Here is a 15,780-nt window from a genome sequence, read left to right as displayed (position 1 = left end):
TTGCCTGTAAAGAAATTGGATGTAAAAAAAAAAGTTATTTGAAAGGAAGGCTGCTCTTCACTATGTGCTATAATCTGTATTTCATTCTCAGTCCTACATCAGCATGCTGGGCACACTGCTGCGTTGCTAAAAAGTTTCAGAACCTTTAGATGTATACTGCTCTCAGCTTGAAAACTGCCTCTGTTTACATTCAGTATCTGCTTATATTTTATAACTTTTATTTTATGCTTCCTTGGGCAAAGTAAATGGCTTTAAAATGTGAGCTCAATAAGATTTGAATTAGTAATAACATAAGGCTTTTCTAACAATGTAGAAAATAGCACTTACCTAAATAGTAATTGTGCTATCAAAATAAAATTTCATTTTCACAGTGAGATTCTATTTACACTTGCAGTTTTAAGTGGTAAAGAGAATACAAACTAGTCTAGACTCCTGAGAGAGAGATTTCCACTTCTTCCTGATATATGGTGACTTTTGCATCCTGTGATTCATAATCCACTTGGGTCATGAAACATTAATGAAAGGAAGCCAGTGACAGTAACGGAGTCCTGTTAGGTCAGGCTTCACAGGAAAGACATCGTATTTCACTGCTGAAAAGTGCCTCTAATAAAAGGAAGTGGCTTGGGACAAAAATATTAGTGCATTCTTTCTTCTCCTAATGTCATTCATGACATTATTTTATAAATGCACGAAGTATATTTCTTACCACATGTCCACATTTTTAAAATGTATTTGTTTGCTTATTTCATTAATGAAGGAACCAGCAGGAAGGCAAGAGCAAAGGATTAAGGAACAGAGATTTATGTAGCCAGTTGGAAAGAAATGCCAAAATAAGTTTACCAAGTTAGATACAAGATTGATTAACTTTCAACAAGACAATAAAGTCATATTATTTTTGAGGTTAGCTTCTCTACCAGGCTGTAACACCCTAACAAGCTATAAATTCTAAAAGGTTATAAATCGTCTGCACCTTTATATTTGTTGATCAAAAATAGTCACCCAAGAGTGTCAGATGAGGATGGCAGTAGGCTGAATGGGGGCTCCCCAGAAGACATGTTCACATCTTAACCTCTGGGACCCATGATGATCAATCTCGCTTATGTTTTTGGAGATTCCCTCCCCCTCCCTGTCTTGATTGTCTGGATTAGAAAAAGGTCCGTTACCCACCCCCCAAAACCAGGGCTTGCTGGCACAGAACTCTGCTACTCCAGGCACAGGCAGAAAGACAAATCCCGCTCAATCTCCTCTAAACCCTCCTTAGCCTCTGGACTGGTCGGGAGACCTTGACTGAGAACACAGAGCTTCCTTCTGGGAGTTGGGGAGAGAAATGCCTTTAATTCATTCACTCATATATTCCCAGCAGCATTATTTGCAACAAATATTTACTGATTATTTATGGAGCACCTGTTCTTTGCAGGAGATACCAGGGATATGGCAGGGAATACATCAAGGAGGAAAAAACATGAATTAATGTTCCAATAGATTAACCTTCCACATTCATTAAAGCAAAATACAGTCTGACTATCGTTTATGCTCAAAAGTTTTCCTAATAATTACTTCATTATTATTTTCAGTCCACAGTCGTCTTGAAGGCTTCTTGGCTGACTCCCTCAACCATGCATGAACCTCCAAGGGACAGCTTTTCTCCATTTTGCATCTTCTATGATGTTCAGTTGAGCACAGCCTCCTGTGAGAGGCACTATAGGGCAGTGGTTATGAGCCCGGCCCCAAAGCACCAGCCCTACCACTTACTAGCTGAGAGACTTGGGGCAAGTTAATTGATCTCTCTGTGCTTCAATGTCATGGAGTTTATGGTAATACCTACCTCAGGTCGTTGAAAAGGCATGAATTATAGTAAGTAAAGGGCTTGGAGCAACATCTGGTATGTAGTGAGCCCTGGTTTTACTCCTGTGTAATCATAAAAGGTCGGGGGGAGGGGTTCCTCTTTAGGACCAGTGATGGTGGAGAAAGACTGAGAAACAGCTGAGCAGCATAGATGGTAAGTGCTGGGTGACGAGCCATGTTTTGCTATAGAACAGTGATTTTCAAACATGACTGCTTTTCAAAATCGCCACAGGAGCTTTTCAAACATTTAATGCCCGGGTACCCCAGCTTCACAGATTATTTCATTGGTCTGGGTTGGGACCCAGGCCTGTTCAAGTAATTCCTGTAGAAGCGGAGGTTGAATATCCCTGCATAACAGCAATCTGCCACATCGGCTAAGGAGCCACCCTGCCCCGCAGTGAAAGGGGCAGGGAGACTTCGCTGCAAGCCTCTCCCCTCCTCCTCCCCAAGGCCTGGCCTCAGCGTCCTCGGGCATACATCTCTTGTCAGGCCCTGGGCTCTGTTTGAGAAGTTACCACACAAAAACCCTACCCATGTGGATCCCACAGCAGAGCAAGATAGACAAGAAAACAAGCAATTAGGTGGCGAAAAATCAGAAACATGGGGATAATTCTCATGGGGAGAATTCTGATCAAAGTACAGTATATACTTACTAGGAAATCTTGAGGAAAGACTGAGGTAGAGCTACATGAATGAAGTGTGGAGACTGCAGGATACATTGTTGAGTAGAAAAAAGTAAGCCACAGAATAGCATACCAGTTGTGTTTAAAAAGAATTTTTGAAACACATTGCAATATTCTATCTACGGGTGTGCAAATATATGTTACTTCAAAGAAAAAAGGTCTAGCATTACACTTTCTTCATGATTAATTTTTTTCAAAAAGAATGTATTCATTGTGGAATTAAAAAGTAATAATTTTCTTTTAATTTCAGCAAACCCCTTATGGGGGAATCTTCTGGAAATATCTGCATTTAGCCAAGTTCTGTATCACATTACCTGTTAATTGTGAAAAAGCAGTTGGTGTTACCAGACGAGATTTTATCTAAGTGATTTTAATATTTAGCAGAGAGCAGCGTCCTGAGGACACAGGACATGAGGCAGGTGTGCGCCAAAAGAGGGGAGGCCAAGGAAAGGGAATTCAGCAGGATGCCCTGCTGTGTTTCTAAGGAGAAAGACCTGGCAGCTGCCGTCCATCTCTGCAGCTTTCACAGTTTCACGTGAGGCTGGTCCTCCTAACAAGCTGAAAGCTCAGACAGCTTCTATGCCCAGCCCGCTAACGGAGATTCTCCTTCCTAGCTGCATATTAGCATCACATGGGGAGACTTAACTAAAATAGCAACGCCTAGAACGAAGACCAATGAGAAGTAAGATCTTTGGGAGGTTGAGCCTAGGCGTTGGTTTTAATAGGACCAGAGCTGAGCCCCACTGTTCCGGGACTCGTACACGTTTTGGCGTCTTTCCCGTTTGGGCAACGTCATGCTTGCAAAGTACTACAAAAATGACATCAGTTGCAGGTTCTTAAACTCTAGGGGACTATGGGAAAAGGAAAAATATTTGCATTTTTGTATTACGTGATTCCAAAACTATAACACCACATGTTTGGTTTATTTCAGGCTCGACTGACCAAAGAACAGCGTTGGGGAAGCGCTTTGCTTTCCAGAAACCACTCCTTAGAAGAGGAATTTGAAAGGGCAAAAGCAGCAGTGGAGGTAACTTGTTTGTTTTTGTGTTTCATGTTTCTGAGAGTGGAATTCAGAAAAACTCAGACTTCAGCAGGATACTGTGAAATGGGTCTTGCTTTTTAGACATGAAATAACCGTAACTATGATTGTTAGAATGAAACCTGTTACTAGAAAACTTTTGACTTCCCACAGGAGTGACTAATAGGTGTTACCTTTTATGCCAATTCTGTGGTAGCTGAGCAGCGGCTGTCTGGAGTCTTGGGTCAGAAAGAACTCTGAGCCTTGTCTGGGTTCCGTCATGAACCTGTGCTCTGTATTTACTGTGCTTCTGTGAGGCCAAGGTTCATGCCTGATGTTTTTATCTCTGTGGCATCTAGCACAATGTCTGAAATCTAGAAGGTCTTGATGCGCCTGAAGTATTATACATTTTCCTGAGTGGGTGGGGAAAACGGCAGGGCTGAGAAAGTCTAAGCAATGGATAGCTCATCTCAACTTGAGCCATAATTTTTTACTGTTAGGAGTGTCCAAAACAATAACAATGTTGATAAGTCAAATGAAATACTTAATTTGAATATTAACGTCCTTATTTAGCCTTCTACAGAGAGAGAGAAAGAAAGAAAGGAAAAAGGGAAGCCAAAAAAACAGCATCCTTTGCTGTTTGTATCCCTTTGCTTCCTGGTTAGAATCACAGAATGCGTCACAGACGCCCTCTGATTCTCACCGGAGCTTTGCTAGTTTGCTGTTTGAGAGTGGAGCTTTTCCCCAAACCCAAGTATGAACTTGTCGGAACCTCCATTTCTATTACTGATATGAAATCTTGAAAATTGAAAGTATTTCTGTAATAGGGTTCATTTATGTGTCTGAAGACTAGAATTTGGATGAATTATTGTACTGTGGGCAATCTTTCAGTAACTCCATACTTGAAGTGCAATTAAATCATATTTGCAATTAAAAGTATTCTTTATATTCTAGGAAATAACTCCAGCCAAATTTCTTATCATTCAGAAACCCAATAACACTTTTATCTCATCACAATGCAACCCACCCAAATTTCTTCTAATTTTAACTTTTTGTTTGTTTAAAAAATAGTTAATGCACATTTAGGGTTCTTGAATGTGATCAACTGATTTGATTGAGACCAGCTGAGTTCAAATTATTCAACTGCATGGAGCCTGCAGCTCAGTTTATCTTTAAAGTGTAGTTTTTCCAGACTTAAGAGCAAATTTAAATGTATCTTTTGAACTCCTACGGTGCATACACACTGAATTAGCACTAAAAAGAAGAGTATTTAGAACTATAGGATCTTAGGGCAGTAAAGACTTTAGAATTTATCTGGTCCCATTTATAATGAAGAGACAGTGGGTTCACACTCAAAAGACAATTACAAAGAAATAAACAACAAGGGAAATTTTCCTTCTATCTATCCGTATATATTCATAAAATCACTTAATCTTAGTTCTGGTAGAGACCTTAGAAGCCATCTGTCTCCACCAGATACACAAAACAATTTTTTTTTCTTTTCAAACATAATTGACAAGTTATTTATTCAAACACACCTGTTTCTACTTGAACACTTCCAATTAGGGGCAACTCACTTCTTTTCAAGAAAACCTATTTCGGTTTTGGACAATCTTAACTATTAAAAAGCTCTTCCCTGAAATTGGCCCCCTAGCCACTACCAGCGTTGCTTATCCCTGGCTTCACCCTCCCAGAACAAGGCAGAATGAGTTGAATCTCTTTACATGACACCCATCTCACCCCAGAAAGCCTTTTTTTCTCCTGGCTTCTCCTTGTCTCTCCTGGGAGTTAGGAGACCTGAGTTGTTATTCCAACCTGTCACTAATAACTAAAGAACATCTTATTAACCAACATGAGTCTCATTTTCCACACCTCTATGGTCCCCTCCAGCTACAAAATCCTAAAAGGCTATACGTTTTTTCAGGCAGTCATTCAGCAAACATTACTGGCTGTCTACACGTGCTGGCTGCTGAACTCCGTACTAGAAATAAAGAAATGAGCCAGCTTTGAGTAGCTGTCTAACAATGGCCTGGACCAGATGACCAACTGGACAAATCACTTGCTCCCTCTACTAGTTTCTTCATGCTAAGATGAGGGGCTTGGATTTCTTATATACTAAAAATGCTATAAGTTTATAGCTTCGGGTAAAGTGAATAATAAGTAAGAATTTTCAGTAGATAGAAACTGGTAAGCAAATTTGCTCAACTAGAAGCCCAGAACTGAGTAGCTTCCTTAAGGAATGAGGAAGGTTGATGCTGACCAGAAGGTGTGAACAGTGTGGAGAAAAAAGGCACAAGGTTGGGGCGAGACTGTATTTCACTAGGCTCATGATAAATCAGACATACAAAACTGCACACATCTGTGAACTACCTACTTACTTCCCAACATTATTGTTACCCAGGATATAATCAAAGTCATAGTAGAAGACATAATAAAGTGCTTCAAAGAGTCTTGGAAATATACCTGCCCCTTGACCCAGACACCTCTTAGAATTTATCCTAGAGAAATAACCATGAAAGTTTGCAATATTTTATCTGTAGAATTTTTTTTAATAGTGAAAATTTGGAAATAGCCCAAGTGTCCCATAACAGAGAATTAACTAAATTACTATCTCTATAGTAAAATGCTATGTAACCATTAAAAACTACATAGAAAAATATTTAAGATCATGTAAAAATATCTAGTGATAATTGAAATAGTAATTTATATGCTGACAGTTTTACAATGTGATCCCAACTTCATAAAATGTTAATAGCATAATACCTAACATGTTTGAGTCCACCCTGTGTGCCAGGCACTACCTCAGGAACATTGCGTGGATTCTCATTTAATCCTCACAGCAGTCCTATGACCAAGATATTATTACTGTTCTCATTCTGCAGATGAGAAAACAGGCTTACGAAATATTGTGTACAGTTATGTGGCATTTTATAAGCGATTAAGATAGACTGAGAAATGAACAACCCTCATTTAGCAAGTTACAAGCCATGATTTTTCACCCAGACTCAGAGCCCAGATTCTAAATCACTGCACTATAGAAGCATAAAGAGAGTCTGTGCCCAAATGTTAACAGTAGTTATCCCTGAGTGGCTGGATTTAGAGTGATTTTATTTCTTCCATTAGCTTATCTGCATTTTCCAAATGTTCCGTCATAAACACGTATTATGTTGGTAATCAAGGGAAAAGTGGTGAGTTACAGACACTGTAGTGGAATCTAAGATTCTCAAAAGAACTGAAAGTGTCACATTTTTCATCTGAAGACCAATAAAGAATGGCAGTGCAGATTGGCTTCATCAGAGACTGTTCTAAATGCTAGTAAGACCCAGATGAAAACCATGCCTGGAGCAAGCTGAATTTTTCCAGACTCTCCACTTTTATATCCTCTGATTCCAGTTTTCCTTCTATTCCACATTCTATCCCATTCTTAAACCCTGATTTTTTTCGGTCATCATTCTGTCTCACGACCTGGCACCTGATCCCCTTTCCAGCTCCTCTGCTCCTCGTCCCCACATGAGCCCCGGGGGCACTGCCGTGCTCTGTTCATCCTGCACAGCAGCCTCACTGCCCGCTGTCCCCATGCTGGCTTTCCGCTGCGGGGCACACTCTTCCCCTAGATCCTCCTGTGGCAGGTTTCTTCCTGTCATTCAAGTTCTAGCCTGTGTGTCAGAGCCTCAGACACTCAGAGCCGAACCTGACCACCAGTTGCTATCACAGCACCCAGAGTTTTGTTTTCCCTCCTTATATTTATCACTTTGTCTTTTCTTATTTGTTTTCATTTATCTGTTTGTTGTCTGGCTCTCTATTCTCAAATGTAACCTCAGTGAGAAAAGGGATCTTGTCTCTTATTTAACATTGTACCCCAAGATCTAGAACAATGCCTGGTACTTAGTAACTATTGAATAAATATTTTTCAAATTAACAGATAATTGTTAATTGCCTAATGTGAACAACACTTCTATCTATTGTTTCCTATAAAGGGCCATATTGCCTTCTGATGTAATTTAGTGTTTGCATTTTCACAGCTGATGTAAACAATTTCATCTGTGGCGTACAGGTTTCTGCCAGGGACTGTGCTGAAGTGTCTGTGGCTGGTCTTGGTCTCAGTGTTGGTCAGTGAGATGCATTTATAACAATGTGGCTAACACCAGCGCATCGTGCCATGAAGTAACGTTAGGCATGTTTTATATTTTGCATGGAGCAAACTAGTCAATATTTATACTACATAATACCCGACAATATGCAGTTCAACTAACATTGAGCTCAAATGCCCTAAAATACAATCTTTTCTGCTAGAGGGAAGGCAACGAGCACCATGTGCACACTGATTGCGTGTCTTCAGTGACCTGGAAACCTGTTCAGGTGCACAGGCTAACATTGTTCAAGTGCAAGTTGAACGGTTAGATCTAGCAAGGCCTTGTATGGGTGAACCTTTTTGCCTCCATACCTTACATTTTATTGAAAAATCACTGAAAATTCATCTCAGCTTAAAGTATTGTAAATTTTAGGACAAAGAGCCAAATATTTCTATTTTGGGGCTTTAAAAAAAAAGCCTCTTTCCTGGAGGGACTTCCTCCATGCCTCCTCCTGGATTTTCTTCCTAGCCCACAGCCTAAATGCACCATCAGCTACAATGAGTTCCCTGGGAAAGATGCACAGGGAGGTGCAGAAGAGAGAAGCTGGGAGAAGCCCCAGAGGCTCAGTAAGGCCTAGAGAGAACTATGCTGCATTTGCAGAGGCGAGCGGTCACGTGGGCAGTCAGCACACCCACACCCACACATCAGGAAGACCTCTCATCACTGTTAGGGAGAGAGCCAGGTAGCATCTGATACTGTGTTTTTTTTCTGTTTTGTTTTCGGGTTTTTTTTTTTTTATTAAAGGATATTACAAGATACTGAACATAGTTCCCTGTGCTATACAGAAGAAACTTTTTAATCTATTTATATATATATATTGGCTAACATTTGTAAATTTCAAACTACCAAATATTCCCCACCCCCTTTCCCCAGTAACCATAAGATTGTTTACTCTGTCTGTGAGTCTGTTTCTGGTACTGTGTTTAGCTAGTCGGCCTCTCGAGGTGCCTCAGCCTTCAGAATAAACTGTATGTAGCCACAGACTAGTCAGACATGTTTAAGCTCTTTCTGTGGGCCATGCGCTCGGCGAGGGACTAGGAATAGAAAATGAGTAAGACAGCTTTGCCCTTAAAGATCGGGGAGAATGGCAGGTATTTGCAGCTCAGGAGATCACCACGTGCAGCTTATCCCACGGTGTCATTATGTTTTTACACGTCCATCTCCTGCTAGATTTTGACTTCTTACAGGTGGGATCGTGTCTCATCTTGCTAGATGCTCTTAGCACCTTTCAGAGAGGCTGAAGCAGAACAAGGCACCACAAACTTCTGCTGGATAAATGAACAAATTAGCAATTTATTCCTCTAATGCATCTATTTTATCTAAGCACCTCTTTCATGCGTGCTTCAGAAATAGCAGAACTTGCTGACTAATAGAAGACAAGCTTGTGCCCTGTCAAGCCTCACTGAAAGCTGCCTCCTGACTTCCCATTTCTGTGTCCTGTCTCAGGAGACACAGCTCACAAGATAACCCCTCTTCAGACTCGGGGCTAACTTTCCCTCAGTAGCACTGGATGAAAAAACAAAGGCAAATTAGTAATGACTGTTTGAAAACATGGATAATGAAAGAGTTCAATGCTAACTAGTAATTCTTCGGTCTAGATGTGTAAGTGACCTTTATCTCTGTTAAGTTTAACCAAGAAGTGTCATGTTCAAAACAACGCACAACCAAACCCAGCTCTAGTGACATAAACTTAAGAATTCTTTCCATACAGAAATTTTGTTTCCACCTGAAGTTATTCTGTGTATACACCATGGATCTGATAGTCAACTCAGAAATATTAAATGATTGAAGAAAATTGGAGACCATTCTTGAACTGCTTTTATTAATACAGGATTATGTAAGAAACTGCTGACTTGGGTGCCCTCCTACCAAGATTCTCTGTCTCTGCCACCCCCTCGTATTTTCTCTTGCTTTCTATGACAGTGTCACCTTTTTGAAGTAGGAGGAAGAGATTAATGGATTAAACACCACTTAAATCATTCTGACTTAGATTCAACAGCCAAAAAAGAGAAAATCTTCTGAAAATATGTGGAGACATTCTTTGGGCAATGTTGAAGGAATCTTGAGGTTAACTGCTTGAGATACAGGTTTCCTAAAGCTCAGCACATCATGTTAGCTATCGTGTTTCCCATGTCAAATTGTAGACAGATCACATAAAGATTAGATGTGCTGCGAGTTCATTGGGAAACTGGCGGCTGTGCTCTCGAAATGATTCAATGTCCTTCCATTTTAAACAAAGAAAAGTTGATTTCCAAAAACAGTATGAAGCATAGATGAGAAATATTGTTGAGTGACTAGTGATAAACCCTCATAGGTGATACGGGTGGAAGTATAAAGAGATGTGAGATGGTCTTAGATAAATTTATGGATAAGCAATTCATTTAAAGGAAGAAATATTTAGAGTTCACTGATAATTTTTTAAGTCGGTGTTTTGAACGGCTACCAAAATCTTTCCCTGCCCCTTGATATCCACTGTGTAAATACTAAAGTAAATAAATGTTTGACTTGACCCATTTTAACAAAACTTCAGTTATGCACAGACTGGTCTTCTAGACTATCATGTGTAGACAAGCTCCAGACCAAAAAGTAGCTTAGCTAAATTCCCCTCACCTCCAGACTAGCAGGCAGATCTCTTCCATGCCATCGCTCAGGGCCCTGCGTTCCCTGCAGTTTATTTCCCCTTGACCTTGGGGTGTTATCCTGCCCTGCATGGTCAAAGCCACGTTGCAGGTGTGTTTCTCCAGCCCCTACGAAGGCAAGGAGAGGTGGAGGCAGACCCACTTTCCAAAAGTTCAGGCCGAGGTCACATCTGCTCACGGTCTACTGGCTGGAGCTCAGTTAAGCACCCACACTACCACCACACCTCCCCCACCCAAACCTCAGGGGAGGCTGCGAAACGACCACAGTTCTGTCAGGAAAGGAAGTTGTGTCTTGACTGATGGCTAGCAGTCTGTGCCACGAGCACCGTCCAGCTCTGATATTTGTATGAAAGTTAGAAATCCTCTTTCTCAATCTCTTTTTCTCTTCCCTAGATTTTTTAACTTTTAGGACCAATTATTAGATAATTTTCTAGGAATTTTATTTCTGTGGGAGGAATAACATCCTTCTACTTATCTGGAACGTTCAAAACCCCACCTCTTGATGAGCAGTGCTGTGCCATATAACTCAATCATCGGTATTCTACAAAACCTCCTGTAATGTTGAATATCATTGTTCCTGGTTTATCGTAAAGGAAGAAAAATGAGATCTGCAGGTTAATGTCTTATTCTTGTCAAATAGGAAAGTCAGGGGTTAAAATAATTCTAGTCTTTAGTGCTGTGTTCAGGTCAGTAGAGCCATCTTTCCATTTTGATTTTAAATGACTTTTTATAAAATCAAGATACTGGATGATGAGAGATCTCTCTTTTTTAATGATAAAAACTTAAACTGCTCATTGATTTAATAAGTAGAACACCAAACTCAACCCTACAGGGTTCAGTAAAGAATCAATAAACTCCCTGTGGGCAAATTGGATTTCCTTTATTCATGTGACTAGGGCATATAGTATACCACACAGTGTTGATACACAGCTGATGTTCAATACATAAATATTTTCTATTGATTAAGAAAGTGGTCCTTTTCCGTGAGGGTAACCAGTCTTCCTTCTTCCTCCCAGATGATCGGTCATCCGCCCCTTACATCTTATATCAGTCGGGGGTCTCCAGAGAAACACAACCAGTAGGGTATATAGATAAAGGCAGACAGAGAGACTGAGATTTATTATAAATAATTAGCTCACAGGATTATGGAGGCTGAGAAGTCCCACAGTCTGCCAGCTGCAAGCTAGAGACCCAGGAAAGCTGGTAGTGGAGTTCCGGTCCAAATCTAAAGGCCTGAGGACCAGGAGACTCGATGGTGTAAGTCCCAGTTTGAGGACAGGAGACCATGTTGTAGCTCAGCAGACAAGAGAAAGGAGGAATTCTTCCTTCCTCTGCCTTTTTGTTCTTTTCAGGCCCTCAACAGATTAGGTGATGGCCACCTACATTGGAGAGGGCCAGTGCTTTACTCAGTCTACCAATTCAAATGCTAATCTCATATAGAAACAGGCACACGCAGGGATGTTTAACCAAACATCTGGGTACTCTGTGGCCCAGTCGAGTTGATACAAAAGATTAGCCGACGCAGGTCTTAATGACATTCGCAGAGATCCCCAGTCTTCTCTGGAACCTCTGGTACTTAACTGTGAGAGATGTCACAGGCCATTTTAGTTTGTGCTTCATGCCAGGGATTCATAGTGCTCACCTCATCACCATACGGAGGGGCTGAAATCCAGAGACACTATGGAACTTGCCCAAACATACGCAGCTGATTACTTGCAGGCAGAACTCGAAGCTGCATTTGTACATTCCCTTGGAGCTGTTGATAAAGGGAGAAACTTCTGAATTCAGAGAGTAAACAACATTAAAAGTTACTCAGGCTTGGAATTTGGTTAGGGATTTCTTTTTCTTTTCTTACATCAGATTTTTCTATTTTTATTGAAGTGTAGTTGATTTAAAATATTGCATTAGTTTTGAGTGTACAACAAAGTGATTCAGTTATACATATATACTGTATTCTTTTTTTGATTATTTTCCATTATAGTTTATTACAGGATATTGAATATAGTTCCCTGTGCTAAACAGTAAATCCTTGTTGGTTTATCTGTTTTATATATAGTAGTGTGTATCAGCTAATCCCATAGTCCCAATTTATCCCTCCCCTCTTTTTCCATTGGTAACCTTAAGTTTGTTTTCTATGTCTGAGTCTGTTTCTGTTTTGTAAGTAACTTCATTTTTACTGGTTTTTAGATTATATATGTAAGTGGTATCATATAATATTTGTCTTTCTCTGACTTCACTTAGTATGATCATCTCTGGATCCATCCATATTGCTGCAAATGGCATATTTTTTACAGCTATGTAATATTTCATTGCATATATATACCACATCTTTATCCATTCATCTGTCAATAGACACTTCAGTTGCTTCCATGTTTTGGCTATTAGAAGTAGTGCTGCTATGAACATTGGGGTGCATGTATTTTTTCAAATGAGAATTTTCATCTTTTATGGATACATGCCTGGGACTGAGATTGCTGGATAATATGGTAACTCTATTTTTATTTTTTTAAGAAACTTCCATACTGTTCTCCACTGGCTGTGCCAATTTACATTTCCACCAACAGTCTGAAGGTTCCCTTTTCTCCACACCTTCTAGAGCATTTGTTGTTTGTACACTTTTTGACAATGGTCATTCTGAACTGCTGTCATTGTAGTTTTGATTTGCATTTCTCTAATAATTAGCCATGTTGAGCATCTTTTCATGTGCCTGCTGGCCATCTGTATGTCTTCTTTGGATAAATGACTATTTAGGTCTTCTGCCTATTTTTTGATTGGGTTTTTTTTTTTTTTTGTTATTAAGTTGTATGAGCTGTTTGGATATTTTGGAAATTAAGCCCTTGTTGGTCACATTGTTTGCAAATATTTTCTCCCAGTTCATAGGTTGCCTTTTTGTTTATGGTTTCCTTTGCTGTGCAAAAGCTTATAAGTTTGATTAGGTCTCATTTGTTTATTTTTGCTTTGATTTCTATTTTCTCGGGAGGCTGACCTAAGAAAACATTGCTACGATTTATATCAGAATGTTTTGCCTGTGTTCTCTTCTAGGAAGCTTATGGCGTTATGTCTTATGTTTAAGTGTTTAAGCCATTTTGAGCTTATTTCTGTGTAAGGTGTGAGGGAGTGTTCTAACTTCACTGATTTACATGCGGCTGCCCAGCTTACCCAACACCACTTGCTGAACTGTCTTTTCCCAATTATATATTCTTGCCTCCTTTGTTAAAAATTAATTAACCATAGGTGTGTGGGTTTATTTCTGAGGTCTTTATTTCTGTTCATTTATCTATATGTCTGTTTTTGTACCAATACCATGCTGTTTTGATTACTATATCTATGTAGAATTTTCTGAAGTCTAGGAGGGTTGTGCCTCCAGCTTTGTTCATTTCCCTCAAGATTGTTTTGGTAATTCTGGGTCTTTTGCAGTCTCATGTAAATTTTAGGGTTATTTGTTCTAGTGCTGTGAAAAATGTCATGAGTAATTTCATAAGGATTGCATTAAATCTGTAGATTGCTTTGGATGGCATGGCCATTTTAACTGTATTCATTCTTCCAATCCAAGAGCATGGGATAGCTTTCCCATTCTTGATTTTCTTTATCAATGTTTTATAGTTCTCAGGATATCAGATTTCTTTATGTAATATATTGATTTTAATTTGTATTAAAATGACTTGATATTCATTGAAACACACATCAACCTCTGACAAAGGCAGCTGTATTTAATGGGCCAAGAGGGTTGGAGGCATGGAGAGAGAGTAAGTAAAAGGTAGAGAGGTATTAAAAACATAGCTAGAAATTATCAATATCATACATGAGCCATATGCAAATAGTTGGAGAAAATTTTGATTTCCCATAAAAAAAAAACAACTGAATGACATGGTGAAATCTGAGGATAAAAAGCTTCCAGGGATATTCCATCCTAGTTTACCTTGTATCCAAAGAGTAAAAATGAATAAATAAACAACCTCAACTCAAGCCCCCAAATCAGAATATTATGGTTATTAAACACTATTTGCTGCCTGTGTCGAGAAGCTTGGGTAAGCATAGAAAAGGGAGAGCAGTCAAATAATCCATGTCTGTGTCCTGCGTGGCTCTGGAGTGAAAACACAGACGTACACAAGATTCACTACCTGATCTGAATACAGAAGGGAGGTACAGAGATCACTCTGCTTTTAAACCTAAATGTGAAAAAATTTTTCATTTTCAAAGAGGAGGTAAAATCAGTCTGAGTGTGTTTCCCCTAATTAAACTCAGGTGTGTTTCTGTGATGGTAACTGTCTATTGAAGCCACAGCTGTAAAGAATACACTTGAGGAAGCTACATTTAAAGTTAGCCACTTCCTTGTCTAAATAATTTCTTACGACTCATTTGGTATTCTGAATAGTCGTCTTTTCCGAAATAAGCTGACTTTTGATAGTAAAGCCTTTATTCTCTACCTGTGGTGAACAGACGTTGAATTGTGAGCATCACATTTATGAGTCGCCTCATAAATTAGGTTTTACTTTTAACTGGCCAGGTGCCAGTAATACAATAGCGTCTTCAAAATTGGAATTATGTCTTGTGTTTAGTGAAGTTTGATTTTATGGACCTATCAAGTCACAGTGATCAGTTGGATCAATGATAAAGATTTATCCTGTTCAAAATAACAGCTTTGCACTGTTCAGGTTGCCTGAGATGGGTGAGAACACACATGCACACAAATACACACAGCCCACTGTAAATTCAGGTGAGGTCCTGACTTATTCCAGCAAGGACCACAAGCATGATGAAAGTGAAGTGGCTACATGCGTGGGGCAGATGCAGCTTCTCAGTCTGACTTCCCCTCGCGTCCCTAGTATGGGTGCATAGCTGTTGGTGACGCTAAATCTATATGGGCTTGTGTCTTTACTCAGGGAGAACTTACATAGTCCATCCTGAAACCATTTGGTTCTCAGGCTAAATGCAAGTGTCTGGAGAGGTGGGGCCTCAGGCTGTGTGTCCATCAAGAACGGGGAGAAAACGGCAGAGATGTGCCCCAGCCTCACCCAACACCATCAGTACCTCTAGCTCCCTCGACTTCCAGAAAGCCCACTGCCACGCTCTTAGGGGTGATCCTAAATTTTGCAAAAATTTAAAAGTACACATGGACTTTGAGAAAAGAGTAGAAGGAAATGCAAAGTATCAGCAGTAATTCATAACTTATCTCTGAATAGTGAGATGGAGAGATTATTAATTTTCATTGGTAATTTCAATGGTTTTTTAAAACTATCCATAATGGTAATGTATTGATTTCATAAACATAAAATTAGTTTTTTTTTTTCTTCTCTTAAAACATACCCTGTGTATCAGATCAGGGTCAGGAGACTTGAGCTCTGTTTCTCCTGGGCCACTTGCTGCCTTGGCAGGCTTGAAAACATCCTGTTTCCCCTCTGGGCCTCGATTTCTTCACCTGTGACCTAAGACCATTAATTGGATCCACAGGACCCTAACTA

General features: G+C 39.8%; 1 protein-coding gene across 21 annotated transcripts in view; it reads left to right on the top strand.

Moving 5' to 3' along the window:
* Window positions 1–15,780, top strand: part of PEX5L (peroxisomal biogenesis factor 5 like) — a 622,944-nt gene that overhangs the window by 560,477 nt on the left and 46,687 nt on the right. For all 21 annotated transcript variants that reach the window (XM_072961590.1, XM_072961582.1, XM_072961619.1 and 18 more), the window contains one exon: window positions 3,460–3,555. In XM_072961590.1, coding sequence (XP_072817691.1) covers window positions 3,460–3,555 — 96 coding nt within the window. The remainder of the gene's footprint in view (window positions 1–3,459; window positions 3,556–15,780) is intronic.

Source organism: Vicugna pacos, chromosome 1 (assembly GCF_048564905.1).
Source record: "Vicugna pacos chromosome 1, VicPac4, whole genome shotgun sequence".
Lineage (NCBI taxonomy): Eukaryota > Metazoa > Chordata > Mammalia > Artiodactyla > Camelidae > Vicugna > Vicugna pacos.
The sequence above is the reverse complement of the archived record's forward strand: the minus strand, read 5'-3'. Positions and strand labels throughout refer to the sequence as shown.